Source organism: Melanerpes formicivorus, unplaced genomic scaffold (genome assembly GCF_026170545.1).
Source record: "Melanerpes formicivorus ecotype bairdi unplaced genomic scaffold, bMelFor1.0.p_v2 SCAF_72, whole genome shotgun sequence".
Taxonomy (NCBI): Eukaryota; Metazoa; Chordata; class Aves; order Piciformes; family Picidae; genus Melanerpes; species Melanerpes formicivorus.
The window spans coordinates 2219613-2233863 of NW_027142424.1; the positions used below are offsets into that span (position 1 = coordinate 2219613).

Here is a 14251-nt window from a genome sequence, read left to right on the forward strand (position 1 = left end):
TTGGCCTGCAGTGGGAAGAGGGTTTGAATTCCCCAGTGAGACTGGACCTGAGCGCTGAGCATCCAAAGCAACACACTCACAGGTCTCATGGCAGTGATAAACTGCAAGCTAGCGATACACAGATCAGTCGTGACATAGATCTCTTGTCCCAGTATGGCAGCAGCCAAGCTTTAGAACAACCCATGCTGGAGGTTTACATAAATGGGGAATGAACACCTCGCCTACACTGCCAGCAGGAACAATTCCCATGTCAAACACCCTTTTCCCCTTGGATTGTTTGAACTTGGGTTCCAATGCTTTGTGTCACTAGAGAACTGGGGAGCTCTGCACGTTGCTAAGATCCTCCTCGGTGTCACTAGCTGTTGCCAAGCTATGAAGGGTGTGGCTGCTGGCATCCTTCTCCTTACAAGAAACTGCTCCAAAAAATAAGGAATGAAACTGGAAAATACAATACAAATGGGTGAGAAACTGCATTTGGGGCTAATTATATCTGAAGCTTCTGCTACTTTAAAATCTTTCTCGGTCTAGGTGTTTCCTGGTAAAATGCACCTGCTACCTGTGCTTCCAGCAGTACCATTAAATGTGGCAGGTATAGAACAGCTGAGGGATTCCACTGTAAATACAACTGGGGCTCTCCTTACCTTCTGGGAGTGGGTCTCTGTTGATTCTCCTTCCAGCCTTGCATGGTCCTCTGCCTCCACCATTGCTGTTCCTTTCATGCCTCTCATATCTCTCTTTTGGACTCTGGGAACACCTTTCATCTCTTGTTTTGCCCAAGGATTTGCAGATTCCATTGACTCTGGCGCATTTCTGCTCCACTGTTGCTTTTTGGAAGCACCTGCTGTTGTACTGGAATCTTTATCTATGGAGGTGTTCTCAGTTTTACCTGCACGTGCCTTTGAGCTGGATTGGAGAGAGTTGGTCAGGTCAGTGACTGGCTTTTACATGGCTTTGTTACAATGGCTTCATTCTCTGTTAATGAAGAGCATTGTGGCTTTAGATGCTACCCTGGAGATAAAACAGGCTGTGAGCAATCTGATCTAGTTGTAGGTGTCCCTATTTACTGCAGGAGGGTTGGAGTAAATGACCTTTGAAGGTGCCTTTCAACCCAAACCAGTCTGTGATTCTATGATAAGCCAGCAGAGTGCTTTCTGTGGCACCAAGTTCTGTTGCTGTGCATCATGTTGAGATGTTCCTGAACCTCTCTAGTTCAGTTTTCCTATGAAAGACTCCAGCATCTGTACAATGCTGACCAATACCAAGGATGAGGAAGGCACTGCCTTTCCATCCTCAATCTGATTTGGCTGGAAAAATTATAAACTTACATTTTTCACTCTCTCAAGGCAGCCTGCTTCCCTCACCCACCCCTGAAGCCCCCTGTTACCTTTCCTCCTGCTGTGAGGAGCAGGGAGCCTGCTGGGAAGCCATCTCCTTTTCAACCTCAGACAAGGTAGCCAGAATAAAGTTGGCCTCCAGCACCATATCTTCAATGCTGAAGGCAATTGGTCTAAACACAAATATTGAGGGTAAACAGCATGTGTAATTACACACATTGTAGGGGAAACATAGCTCACACACTTCACACAGATTTAGAAGTGTCTCCTCTGAAAAGTGAAAATGCATCTGCTGGTGGAGCATGAGATGGCCACTTGTTCCAGACTGAAATGCACTATAGAACATGTTGCACAATATTATACTAAGGTTATAGTTTTAAATATGTAACTCTTAAGACATTTTCTGTTTAAAATACTGTTTTGTTTCTTTAGACTACTAAATAAAAACATTGCATGCATTAGACTGAAGCAGCCAGGCAACTTGTAGGTGCTCACTAGTCAGCCTAGCTGGCTTAGTAATGCTGGTGGTATGTTAAGTGCTTTATGCAAACCATAAACCACGTAACCCTGTCTGACAGATTAGAAAGCCATCTTTTGGTAAAACATGAAAACCTATTTTACTCTTCCAGTTAAATTCTCATGGAGTGACCTGCAGACATGAACTGCCTGCAGAACTGTAATGGCAGCAGTTCTAGTCAGGTGGGTTCCAAAACGTACCTTCCAGAGATGTCAAAATGGATTGAGACAGGAACACTGACAGCTTCTGAAAATGCCAAGAGTCCCTGAGAAGGAGAAATGGGTGGTTAAGGTGGTTTTAAACCCAGAATAACTAGACTCCAGTTAATATCAGAATGCAGCTGGCAAAAAAGGGGGTACAATTCTACTACTTCTAGGACAGGTCTTTTGCCTTCTCTGCCTGGAGCTTTCTAAAGCAGCTGCTGCACAGAGAACCTGTGGCCTGATGCTCTCTCCAGTACAACTCCAGTGTGTCTGCCCAGCACTGAAACTACATTTTTGTTGATTAAAATTGTGCTGCTTGCCTTTCAATGGCCACTCTCAGAGACCCTCCAGTGTCCTGAGGATCTTGTTTTCTAAAGCTGACCCTCAACCAGATGGTGAAATGCTGTTCTGGTCAGGAGGGCTGGTGGAACACTGCCCAGGGCTGTTCCACTGGGAACCCTCTGCATTGTCCTGGTCAAATCAGGCAAATCAACAGGAAATGGTTTATTTTCAAGACAAATTCTTGCTTTACCCTCAATTCTTTAAGGCAAAATGTCACTTCAGAATCTACTCCGACTTGAAAGTAGTCGAATTCGTCTGGATGTAGCTGTATCTCAGTGAGCATTGTCTTTGAAAAAACTGTTTGAAAGAATGAGAAAGGTAAGGCCTCAAAGGCTGAAGTTTGAACTCACAGAACTCTGGTTATACCCACAAGGCTTTTACATCATCATCATCATCTGGACAAATAATTGTATTTTTATAGTGATTAACAGTGATAAATGTTTAGCTTACCTACATTTACTTCATAATTAAGTAGAATAAACCCCTCGATTTAATTACAGTATATTATGTAGATTTAAATGACTCTTAACAGAACCTGTTTTCTGTTCCAGTGTGTGCTCTAACCTGTACCTGCTGGCAAATCTGCTCTATTGACAGGCATCTGTCACAAGCAGTGTTACCAGCTGCTCCTTGCTGCATAGATGAGGAGACCAAAGTGCTTCATGACTTTAACAGACTAATCATCGTTACTGGCAATTGCCAGAGGACAATGAAGGTGGACTCAGGTTGTTTGTTTTAAATTCTAATCTTTTCCTGATAGGGAAGTGGCAGCAGGAAATGGGCTCTTCAAGTTCGAGGTAGTCAGTTGCTTGTTATAATCATATTACTCCGTAGTGGTTATTAGGTGGAAGAGAAGAAAGTAAGAGGGTGCTTCCACGATGTGTGGCAGTCTCAGAGGCATTCAGAAAAGCTCTACAAGAGATTAAGCAGCGCACATCTACCCAGCTGTTCCCAAAGCCTGGCTGCTAACAGAGCATTACAACCCATTCCCAGCCTTCCAATTCTCAAGAGTTTTTTTTCTCTCAGCCTTTGACAAGGCCCCACTGTGTTCAAATACACCCCTGTGAAGTTCCTCAAACTGTAGGAATACCTGCCGAGACCACCTCTGCCAGCCCCTGCAGGCAGAGCCTCCTCGTGCTAATGAGAACAAGTCTGGGCAGAAGGTGCCAATTCTTCCTTTGAGAATTGAGCCTCAATGTGGAAAATCCTAAAGCATGTCGAGGTGATATATTCAGAGGACACCTTTTGTTTCAGTGCTGCAGGCACTAAACTGCAACACAGACTACACAAGAACAATGCTTGTGATCTCAAAGGTCTCTTCTCACCCCAACTGTTCTATGATTCCTCCTTTGTCTCCTTCACTGTTTGGGTTTTTGGTACCTCATTAAATTTTTACCAACTCTATTTTTCAGTTCCTTTTTTTTTCACAATAGCCCTTTTAAGTGTATATTTCTAAATGAACACTACTTGCCATTCAAAATGTACTCTTTTTAGTGTCTTTTTCTTATTGTTGTTGTCAGTGATTTCTCCCATTTCACTCCCGTTTCCACCACTGAATCTTTCTTGCTCTCCACAGTTTTAGCTTGTTCTCATCACAATGCCCACCCCAGTGCTCAAGGCAGTCATCTTGTTCTAGGTCATTATCCTCAGCTTTGGTCATAAGCAAGTATGAAAAGCATCCCTTTATTATATGATATACAAGAACCTACATTTCAAAAGCACAATTATATCTTTCAAATGAGTTTGAGTCACATCCCAAGAATCTTCCATTGTTCTCCATTTCAGATCTGGAAATGGCAGCGTGTGGCATAACAGTGCTGGGCCAGCTAACGCTGCACTGCCCTCAGACTGAAACACACTCTGTAGTGGTAGCAGTTCTCTAATTATGGTGTTCACTGTTAAATTGCTCATTTTAAAACAGAAAATGATCTCCTTTTCTGTTACCAAGCTTCTGCTCTTAGAGCACACTAATTACTTCTGTTTAAGCGTACAGCAAGTGCCAGAATTTATTGCAATTGCCTGCTCAGTCTGATACCCACCACTGACACCAGGAAAAGGTTTCTTAAAATTCTATTAAACCCAGAGGGTAGAAACATGCCTTAAAATCTCTACATATTTCCTCTCTTAAAAATCTCATTCAGGCATAAAACGCATTCTCTGTTTATGTTGCACTAGTTTTTACTCCTTTAATTGTCCTGTTTTCAAGTCCCAGTATTGTTTCCTAATTTCAGTTTCCTTACCAGTGTCTTCCTCAGTGTAGCTCTTGAAACAAACTTTCATTGGAGTAACTGATAAAGTTATTTCCTCTTGACTGCTCGGAAAGTGAATCATGATATCAGCCAGCAGCCTGTAAAATTCCATTCGATGTTACAATGATTTTACCTGCCACAAATTCCTAGCTGGTGTTTGTTATATTAGAAATGCAAATTGTTACTGGGCAAAGAGAAGAGCAGCCTGAGAGGGGACCTTCTCAATGCTCAGCAAGAGGATGGGGTCAGACTCTTCAGTGGTGCCCAGCGACAGTGGATGAGGGGCAATGGACTCAAAATGGAACCCAAGAGGTTCTTTGGTGTGAGGGTGCTGGAGCACTCGAGCAGGTTGTGGAGTGTCCTCTGGAGAGATTCCAAACCCAGCTGGACATTGTGATCCTGGGCAAGCTGCCCTGGGTGATCCTGATAAAGCAGGGAGTGGAACTGGATGGCCCCCAGAGGTCTCTTCCAATCCTCACTACGATGTTGGGACTCCACAATTCTGGGATATTGCTGCCACCTTTCTTTTATGTGTCACAGTGTTGAGCAAACCTCAGCTCCTGTACTCTATTCAAATGCTTACAGTTGAAAAAGTTGTATCTTTTTCTAAGAAAAACACACCACTCAATATCTACACAGAGATATATTTATGCACCTTTAGCGGTGTACCAGAAACACACTGAATAAAACTGCTGCCAGGAAAAGCCCAGTCCAGCTGCTCTTTGCCTTTACCAAAACTTGTATTTCCCCAGGAGCTGCTTTTCCAAGCAGAACTTTGCCTTATTGCATTTAAAAAAGTGTATTTTAAGCACTGGATTCTTTGCCTACAAAACTAAAGCACTGCTTCCTTTGTCATTGTTGGAAGTTGCTCAAAGGTGTGAACTCAAGTTGTGAGTTACTTTTCAAGACTGGCCTGAGCAGGGTTAGAATAGAATAGAATAGAATAGAATAGACCAGACCAGGTTGGAAGAGACCTTCAAGATCATCGCGTCCAACCTATCATCCAACACCACCTAATCAACTAACCCATGGCACCAAGGACCCTGTCAAGTCTCCTCCTGAACACCTCCAGTGATGGCGACTCCACCACCTCCCCAGGCAGTCCATTCCAATGGGCAATCACTCTCTCTGTGTAAAACTTCCTCCTGACCTCCAGCCTGAACTTCCCCTGGCGCAGCCTGAGACTGTGTCCTCTTGTTCTGGTGCTGGCTGCCTGGGAGAAGAGACCAACCTCTGCCTGTTTACAACCCCCCTTCAGGTAGTTGTAGACAGCAATAAGGTCACCCCTGAGTCTCCTCCTCTCCAGGCTAAGCAGACCCAGCTCCCTCAGTCTCTCCTCATAGGGCTTGTGTTCCAAGCCCCTCACTAACTTCGTTGCCCTTCTCTGGACTCGTTCCAGCAAGTCAACATCCTTCCTAAACTGAGGGGCCCAGAACTGGACACAGTACTCGAGGTGTGGCCTAACCAGTGCAGTGTACAGGGGCAGAATGACCTCCCTGCTCCTGCTGGCCACACTGTTCTCAATGCAGGCCAGGATGCCATTGGCCCTCCTGGCCGCCTGGGCACACTGCAGGCTCATGTTCATCCTACAGAACACTCCAGATTTTTTTTAAGCTGTAATGTTAAGTATCAAACACCAGGATATAGGATTCAGGAATTCGCCATTTTCAAGTGTGGCTTAATCACATTTTGTTTGCTAATGGCAATGAGAGCAGTATTTTCAGAGATACATGTTTGTATTTATTACCTGGAGTGGACTTTCAGTACATTTGGACACATATTCTTTGCAAAAACAGCCTGCAGCGGGTCACATTCTTGAAATGTCAGATTGTATGTTTTGACAACACCTAAGCATAAAGGATATAAACAAAAATCAGTGCTGGTCTGTAATTTGAACTGGCTTTTTCCTCCCACTGTTTTTTCTGTCAGGAAATCTCAATACAGAAAGCAACCAAATGACTTACTCTAGCTCTGTGGAAATAACTCACCCACAAAGAGAAAATTGAATCAACCTTCCTTCATCTTGTTAGCTGGGCCCCTCCATCATCTGAGCTTTTTAAGAGTCCATAAGAAATAAGTGAACAGTAACAAGTGCGACAAATGCAGGAGTAAAAAGGCTTTAATATGTAACTGGTATAATAATGTCCCTAGTGATAATTCTAATTGTGTGAGTCGTGGGCTGACAACCAATCCATGGGATGCACTAACTACTGAACTGAAGATCCATCTGATAGAGCCTGCTACAACTTCATTTTAACAAGGTGATGCACAAGATAAATATAAATTATGTGAAGAGGCTGAAAGTGCCTGGCATAATGTTCCATCAAGAACACTCAGTTGATAATTACACTAAATATTGTGCTGCCCTGCTGTTGGAAACTGCTGCTCTTTATGTAGGGTCACTTCTTGTGTAACTTACCATGTCTGCAGAGGAACTGAAAAGTGATGTGATGGTCATTAGTATTTGCAGAAATGCTGCATTTCTCCACATTCCTTTCCAGCACATTCACACAGCGAAATATAGGAAGAACTGACTGTAAAAAACATCCCAAAACTCAGTGCAGAAGTTGCAATTCTACAATATTATTTCCCTAGCTATGTACACTTTATCTCAAGCTTCTGCTTTTATAGCTTCCCCAAACTGTAAGCAGGCACTGAGGCAGCTGATCCTGCTCCTTGCCATCCTCACCCATTAGCCTGCTACATGCCCAACAGATCTATTTGCTAAACAGCTGGTCAAAACATTCCTGGCTCATGCTGGTGAAATACTGCAGAGGCAGAAATGTGGTATTCCTCCACCCAGAGATGAAGCTGGTTCAGACTTTGGGAACCACAGGGAACAGCTCAGGAGGTGCAACTTCTAAACTTAATTAAATAAATGCTAAACTTCTCTTTTGTAAAACTGCCCAGAAGCACTTGAGTTTAGAGCCATCCACATGCCTCTGTAAGCCTCCACCTGGAATTTAATTTGGCAGTTGGAATAATTTGCTGCTTACGAGGCTGTGCATAACAATCCATCAAAACATACCTTAATTACCAATTTGCATGTGACAGATAACCGCTTTTCCTTCTGACATGGCTGAGACACAGCTGTCCAGCAGTAATGTTGAAAGAACATAGAGGAGAAGAAGACATAGGCATATGCTGACCTTGAAGAATTCACTGATCGTAAGGCAAGCTGGAAACATAGGTAAAATAATGAATTAAAATGATTTCATACCAAACCTTTATTTTTAAAGCAAGCTACCTCTGTGCTTCAGCACCACACCTACACACAAGCCCTTTACCTGTGTACATCTCAAAATAAATATAGATGTATTATGCATACAATCATGTTTGAAATGATCACCTTTGTTGTTGCTGGTCAGAAATCACTGGTAGCACACAGGCACAGGAATCCAATCTATGGACATTTAAGTGTCCTTTAAGTGTGAATTACCTAAACACTTGTGCCTAAGGTATCTGAAGGACTGGTTTATTCCAAAACAGCCAGGAGCATGATACAGATAAGCAGACACTGTTAACAGCTCAAAAATTCTTCACATATAAATTATCCCCACGTCTGATTTCCCAGCATTCCAGCAGGCTAAGGAGAGTTGATCACTTTTGACTAAGAAACCTCTAGAGAAAACCCTAATTTTGCTGTAAATGGTGTCGATTAATCAGAGGCATATTAATGCTTTCTTCCTGTTGAGTCATATCGGTACAAAAACATGTTTAGAGGCAGCTCCTCATGTGGTACAAAACAGAAACCTTTTGACCCATGACAACAGAAATAAAACCCTTGGTATTAATCCAGATGTCCTGGACAAGGACAGCTTGGGCAACAACAAATCAAAGAACACTAAAAGCGGAGTTAGAATGACTCTACCATGATAGAATCTGCATAATTACAATTACAGAGAGTATGGCATTTGTCCATATTGAAAGTGGAGGGAGCTGAAGGAGAAGTGTTGAGTCATACTGAAGGGTACCTGTAGGAAAGCAACACAATATCCAACAATGTAAACACGATGCTTCTAAACCAGATTTTTAACCTGCAGTGAATGAACTTACACCTTTTTCTACGGGGTCAAACCAGAATTCATCACTAATCCGTGCAATGGCATGGATCGCTCTTCCAAACACTAGCAGAAGGAAACAGCGCAATGTTCAGTCTAGGTTGCAACAAGAAAAAAAAACACAAAACCAAAAGAGGCATTTTCTCCAGAATAATTTAAGAGGAAACAGTACAGATTTCCTACACTTTTCAAGCAAAACCTCATGGAAAACATCAGTCTTTCCATTGTAGAAGCACAAACGCACGGACATTCCTGAAAGCTGCCTCTGACAAGGTGCACCATAAATGTCATCTTTGCAGCAGCTGGCGTGACCTGGTTTCACTGCAAACTAATTCAATCTAATCACACACCGCTTAAGGTCAGAAATTACATTTTAAGATGGTAACATGTTTAGGCAAGAGGTAAGCCGATGGACATCTGTAAAGATGTAACTGTAACAGGCACAGAAGAAACCAGCAATAGGTCTCAACATTTGTCTCTGCCCACCCTGGCACGGGCAGAGCAGCACTTTGCATGGAAACACCGCGCACAGGTTTAGATGGGACTTTGGAAGAAGAACGGGGTGCACTGAGGCAGCCAGCTGAGGAATGGCTTCTCCACCTTAAAGTACCTCTACACCAACTTTCACGGTTTCATGTTGTCCAGAAAAATGCCTTTGCTCTCCTGCAGACAAGAAAGCAGCAGCTTCTCAGCCTAGCTGTTACCGTGGTGGGGCTGACCACAGCTCCCAGTGCTTCATGCCCTACTTTGCGTCATCTGAAGGACTTCCACGAAGAAGCCCACTGAAGGCAGTGCCTGGGACTCTAGGGTGCCAGTCATGCACCCCCATGGCTGCTGGCCCTACTTAGCTGTACCCCAATATGGAGTGCCTGTTTCTCCCATATACACCTCTCTGCCCCAGACTTGCTGCCTCCCCTGATGCCCAAGGGTACCTCTAAGGTGAGCCCCCCCAATAACACACTTCATGTCTGGCACCGCCGCGCAGCCCCGCCCTTCGCTGTGCCCGTCCCCTCACACGCCCGGCAGAAAGGGCGGGAAACGCCTCCTCAGAGACCCGGATGTGGGTGCAGTGTGTATTTCCGGCTAAACGCGTCTCGTGATAGTGTGGCCCTTCTTAGTCGCCGTAGCGGGTGGTTGGTAGCAGCCTGGCTTCCGGGAGGGGCCGCAGCGGCTGCTGTGAGGAGCGCGGCGCCTAGCAGGATGGTGAGCAGCGGGGACGCCCCGGCCTCCACCCACAGGGCCCTCTTCTCCACACCGGGGCTCGTCCCCCAGCGATGGTGGAGCTGAGGCTCGCTTCCTTCGGCCGTGGCCCGGTAGACCTGGGTTGTGAGCGCAGGCACGGGCACCCTCGGTGCGGCGGGCAGGCCCCGGCAACAGCCGTGCTGATCGTGCGCTCAGGGAAGGTTTTCTGTCAGTCGGTGCCCAGAAATCTGCCTAATACCAAGCTGAAGTAGATGGAGGGGTGGGAGGGGAGCGCGGAGAGAAGGGTGAGCCTTACGGAGCGTCCGCTGCGGTAAGAAGGCCGTGCCGAGGGGCTGTCACCGGCTGAGGGCTGCGCGCAGGAGCCGGCTTTTAATTTAATTTAATTATGTTTTTAACGCTTCTCTCATAACATCAACAATTCATTAATTATTATTTGCCTATTCATTTGGCTATATTTTCTTTTCTGTTGCTTCCTTTTGTTTAACATTGATCGTGTTTCACCCTGTTTTTCATTCCCCCCTGTCTGCAATCAACTTCTTCATTCCAATAAGGCTGGGCACAGAGTAAGTTTACTCCTCTTGGCTGTTGCTAACACCGGTGGTAAGGGCTTGTTGATGTTACAAGATGATATGAATGTCAGATGGTACATACGAATTAGGGGCTGCTGTTAAAACCATGCTCAAGTTTGCACCTAAATTCCTAGTAAAAGCCAGATGTTGTAACATTCTTTGCCACTGTTTTATGTTGCAGATACCTGTGATTATTAAACATACTAAAATGCTTTTAATTTGAGTTGTTGTAGCCTGCTAAGCTTTTCTTTACTTAATGGTAGCTCAAACATGGTTTAGGGGAAAATGTGGGGCAGGCTGGTTTGTTGAATGTGGACACTGCTGACCTCAGTGGGGTTTTGTGTTTTCAAGTGGCAGCATGATCTTATTAGCCATTAAATACAGAACAGGTATTGCATGTCTTAAGTCCCTTAAGCATCAGTTGGAAAATCTGTCTACTGCCACTTCAATAATTAAGTTCACTTTAATAATCAAAATCCCTAGTTACCCATTTTTCACTTGCTTTCAATTATATCATCCTTAGACTGATGCTAATAAGGGTAGTTTTCGCTGGAAAGACCATAGAAATATGTGGTTGTGGTTTTATTTTTCTTTCCTCTCCTGAGATAGTTTTAAATTGGCAGCTCAACAGAACCCAGCAAAATCAAACCAGAAACCCACCCCAGATCCCTCTGCCATTTTTTGTGACTGTTAGCATGAAGATGGGTGCATAGCCTAACACTTTTAAGAAGCAAATTGTAAAGGTGATATATTTTTAAAGCATAGCCACTACTGCTTTTATATGTAACATTCCCTGGGCTGGTTTTTGTGCAAACACAGGTGATGCCTTCGTGTTAGGAACTGGCTTACTAACAAAGCATTATGGTTGGAACTGTCTCTATTTAACATGGAGCTGTTCATAAGGTTTAACAGGGATGATGTCTGTAGATCCAGTGTTTTTAGTGTAGTGGCAAAAGCATCCTGTGCTTTTATTGAGCTTTTCAGGCCTTTTTTGCATAATTTGTTGCTGTATTGCATTAATTCTTTGCAGATTTAAACCTGTGATAACAAACTATGGTCTTAATGCACCTGAATCCTTAATTTTGAAGCCCCTGTTAAATTTGTGTTCTCCTTGCATCTGTTGTGCTGAAACTATGGAGAGCTGGAAAAGAACTGCAGCATGCAGTATTTTGGCTGGTTTTCTCTGCAGTGCAGTTTTCTTAACCTATTAGTCTTAGCCTGTGTTTTGGTGGTTCTTGCAGTGTGAATTCTGAACTACCTGTCAGCTATTAGCACGCTGCAAATTTGCTGCCTGGTTTCTTTTTCCCCTTTGTTTTTGTTTCTTGTTGTTAAGTAAGAAAATAGAAGTCAATTAAAGTAGAAAGAAACTTGGATGAAGAGTTTTAAAGGGAAGTGACCACAGTTTAGCCAGGTCTGTGCTGAAGATGCCTCATATTACTGTTTTTTGATGTTTAAGGAAACAACAAAGTGGGATAGTTTATGGTAGTTGCTAACTTAGTGTAGAATACATTTCTATTGTTACACCTTGCAGTGGGTTTCAGCAAGACAACTAACTCTGTAGGCCCTCCACCCCCCTTTGGATAATGTTCTGCCTTAGTAAGGGTGCTTATTTCCCCTCAGTATAGCAATATTCCATCATCATTTCATTCTTATTTTAGTAGCTTTTACATCAGAATGCAAAGCTGTGAACCTGAAAACATTGCAGTGCTTTCTGTTTGCCAGTGCTGCTCCTCTTAACAAGTATCTGCAATGATCTTTTTTTCCTGATCTTTCTTGTGGCACCTGCCAAGTTGGTGTTAGTATTAGGAGATCTTCACATTCCACATCGATGCAACAGCCTTCCAGCCAAGTTCAAGAAGTTGCTTGTTCCAGGAAAGATCCAACACATCCTCTGCACAGGAAACCTCTGCACCAAGGACACTTATGACTACCTCAAGACTCTGGCTGGGGACGTTCATGTTGTCAGAGGGGACTTTGATGAGGTAGTGTCCATATTTTGTGCATCTCTTATGTAAAGGCAACCTTTGGGTTACTTATTCAAGTAAAAGTGGGCAGACTGAGGTGATGTAGTGCTCAGAGCACCTGAAAAACAAACTGGGCAGAGGAGTTGGGCTTACAGTCAGTACTGTGAATTGCACTAGATGCTCTTGCCTGCCATCAGTATGGATAAAAGTAATTTGTGTACTTGTGTCTGGAACTTAACCAACCAAGGCCTGCTGTTGTGAGGGCTTTGAAGTTCCTTCCGTCCTGACAGTTCTTCACAGCATTCATAAATGAAACTCTGATTCTGTAGCAGCAGGGCCAATTGCATTCTATAACCTTAACCCTTGTTCTCCTGGTTTTAACTACAAATCTGTACATCTAATCTCCGTTTATTTGTTTTTTACCTTTAGAATCTGAATTACCCTGAACAGAAGGTTGTAACTGTTGGACAGTTCAAAATTGGGCTGATTCATGGCCATCAGGTTATTCCTTGGGGTGATATGGCCAGCCTGGCACTGCTACAAAGGCAGTTTGATGTGGACATCCTGATTTCAGGACATACACACAAATTTGAGGCATTTGAACATGAAAACAAGTTCTATATCAATCCAGGATCAGCAACAGGAGCCTATCATGCCTTAGAGAAGTAAGTGAAGCATGGGAAATAACTGTGGGGGATTTTCTTTTTGATACCAAAATTGAACTAAAAGCTCAAGATGAAGTTTAATGTAAATGTTGAGGAGAAGAAGGGTTAGAGTAGTTGCTAAATCTTGACTGAAACAGGTGACTGAAATACTTAAAAGCTTAAGATCTGATGTACTGTGATTAAATTCCTATCCATTCTTCTTAGAATGATTGATATTAAGCATTGATGAGACTGCTCAGATGATTACATGTGCACAACTAAAATGTTGGTTTTTTCCCCTTTCTTCCCAGCAACATCATTCCTTCATTTGTGCTGATGGATATCCAGGCTTCTACAGTAGTTACATATGTCTATCAACTAATTGGAGATGATGTGAAAGTAGAAAGAATTGAGTACAAAAAATCTTAAATGTTTTTGCTTGCCTGGTATTTTTACCATCTCATTCTGAACTGCAAGTTATGACAATACTTGATTGCTAGTTTACAGTCCTACACTTATGTGCTAACAGCTTAACGATGTAGCTTCTTGGTAATAACTTTAAACCAACGTTGTGTTTGCTTTCCTCTGTGTGAATTGATTTGTAAAATATTCCACTCAAATAACTGTTTAAATACTGTTCCTTTATGTTGTAATAAACTCCACTTCATAGAAAAACTGAGCTTTATGAACTCTTGTTGCGGGGGTGGAAATGTAACTGTTGTGGTGGCTTTTAAAATGGCTGCTGCTCTGGTTTGGTGACTTCTAAAGGATACTTGTTAAGGGGCTCAAATAAAAAGATTGAAGGCTCTGGGGTCGTGTATGTTTGCTTCAGAATCTAGATTGTCTCAGTTTAGCATTCCCAACTAAGTTAAAAGAATAAAATGGATTGATAGATTCTGAAAATGTTACAATTAACTCACAGCTTACAGTAGTGATTTCACTGTAAAAAGTTTAACTTTAGTCTTTTTATAATCAAAGCAGTTTCTACTGCCACTGTGCTTTAGTAAAGGATGGTCTCATTAAGCATCATGAGCAGTGAAGAGAGGCTTTCCTTTGTGGCTTATAGCTGACACTACACCTTTGCTCCATAGACAGAGGTTTTAAATGTTGTTCCATATGACACTCCTACTAGTGAAGACTAACATCCAGTATCTGAAGGGGGCTA

The 14251-nt window shown here is 43.1% G+C and overlaps 2 protein-coding genes across 2 annotated transcripts; one reads left to right on the forward strand and one right to left on the reverse strand.

Moving 5' to 3' along the window:
* Positions 1–216: 216 nt before the first annotated feature.
* Positions 217–9681, reverse strand: RAD9B (RAD9 checkpoint clamp component B). Its single transcript, XM_068163421.1, has 11 exons — positions 9639–9681; positions 8702–8772; positions 7674–7823; positions 7065–7179; positions 6393–6492; positions 4637–4743; positions 2587–2693; positions 2052–2116; positions 1385–1507; positions 642–903; positions 217–438 (listed from the first exon to the last, which is right to left on the reverse strand). Exons 1-11 carry the CDS (start codon positions 9670–9672, stop codon positions 307–309), a joined length of 1266 nt encoding a protein of 421 aa, XP_068019522.1. The 5' UTR covers positions 9673–9681; the 3' UTR covers positions 217–306.
* Positions 9682–9798: 117 nt separating this feature from the next.
* On the forward strand, positions 9799–13894 carry VPS29 (VPS29 retromer complex component). The gene is made up of 4 exons (XM_068163422.1): positions 9799–9909; positions 12269–12460; positions 12872–13107; positions 13398–13894. The coding sequence occupies exons 1-4, from the start codon at positions 9907–9909 to the stop codon at positions 13513–13515; spliced, it is 549 nt and encodes a 182-aa protein (XP_068019523.1). The 5' UTR covers positions 9799–9906; the 3' UTR covers positions 13516–13894.
* The last annotated feature ends 357 nt before the right edge of the window (positions 13895–14251 follow it).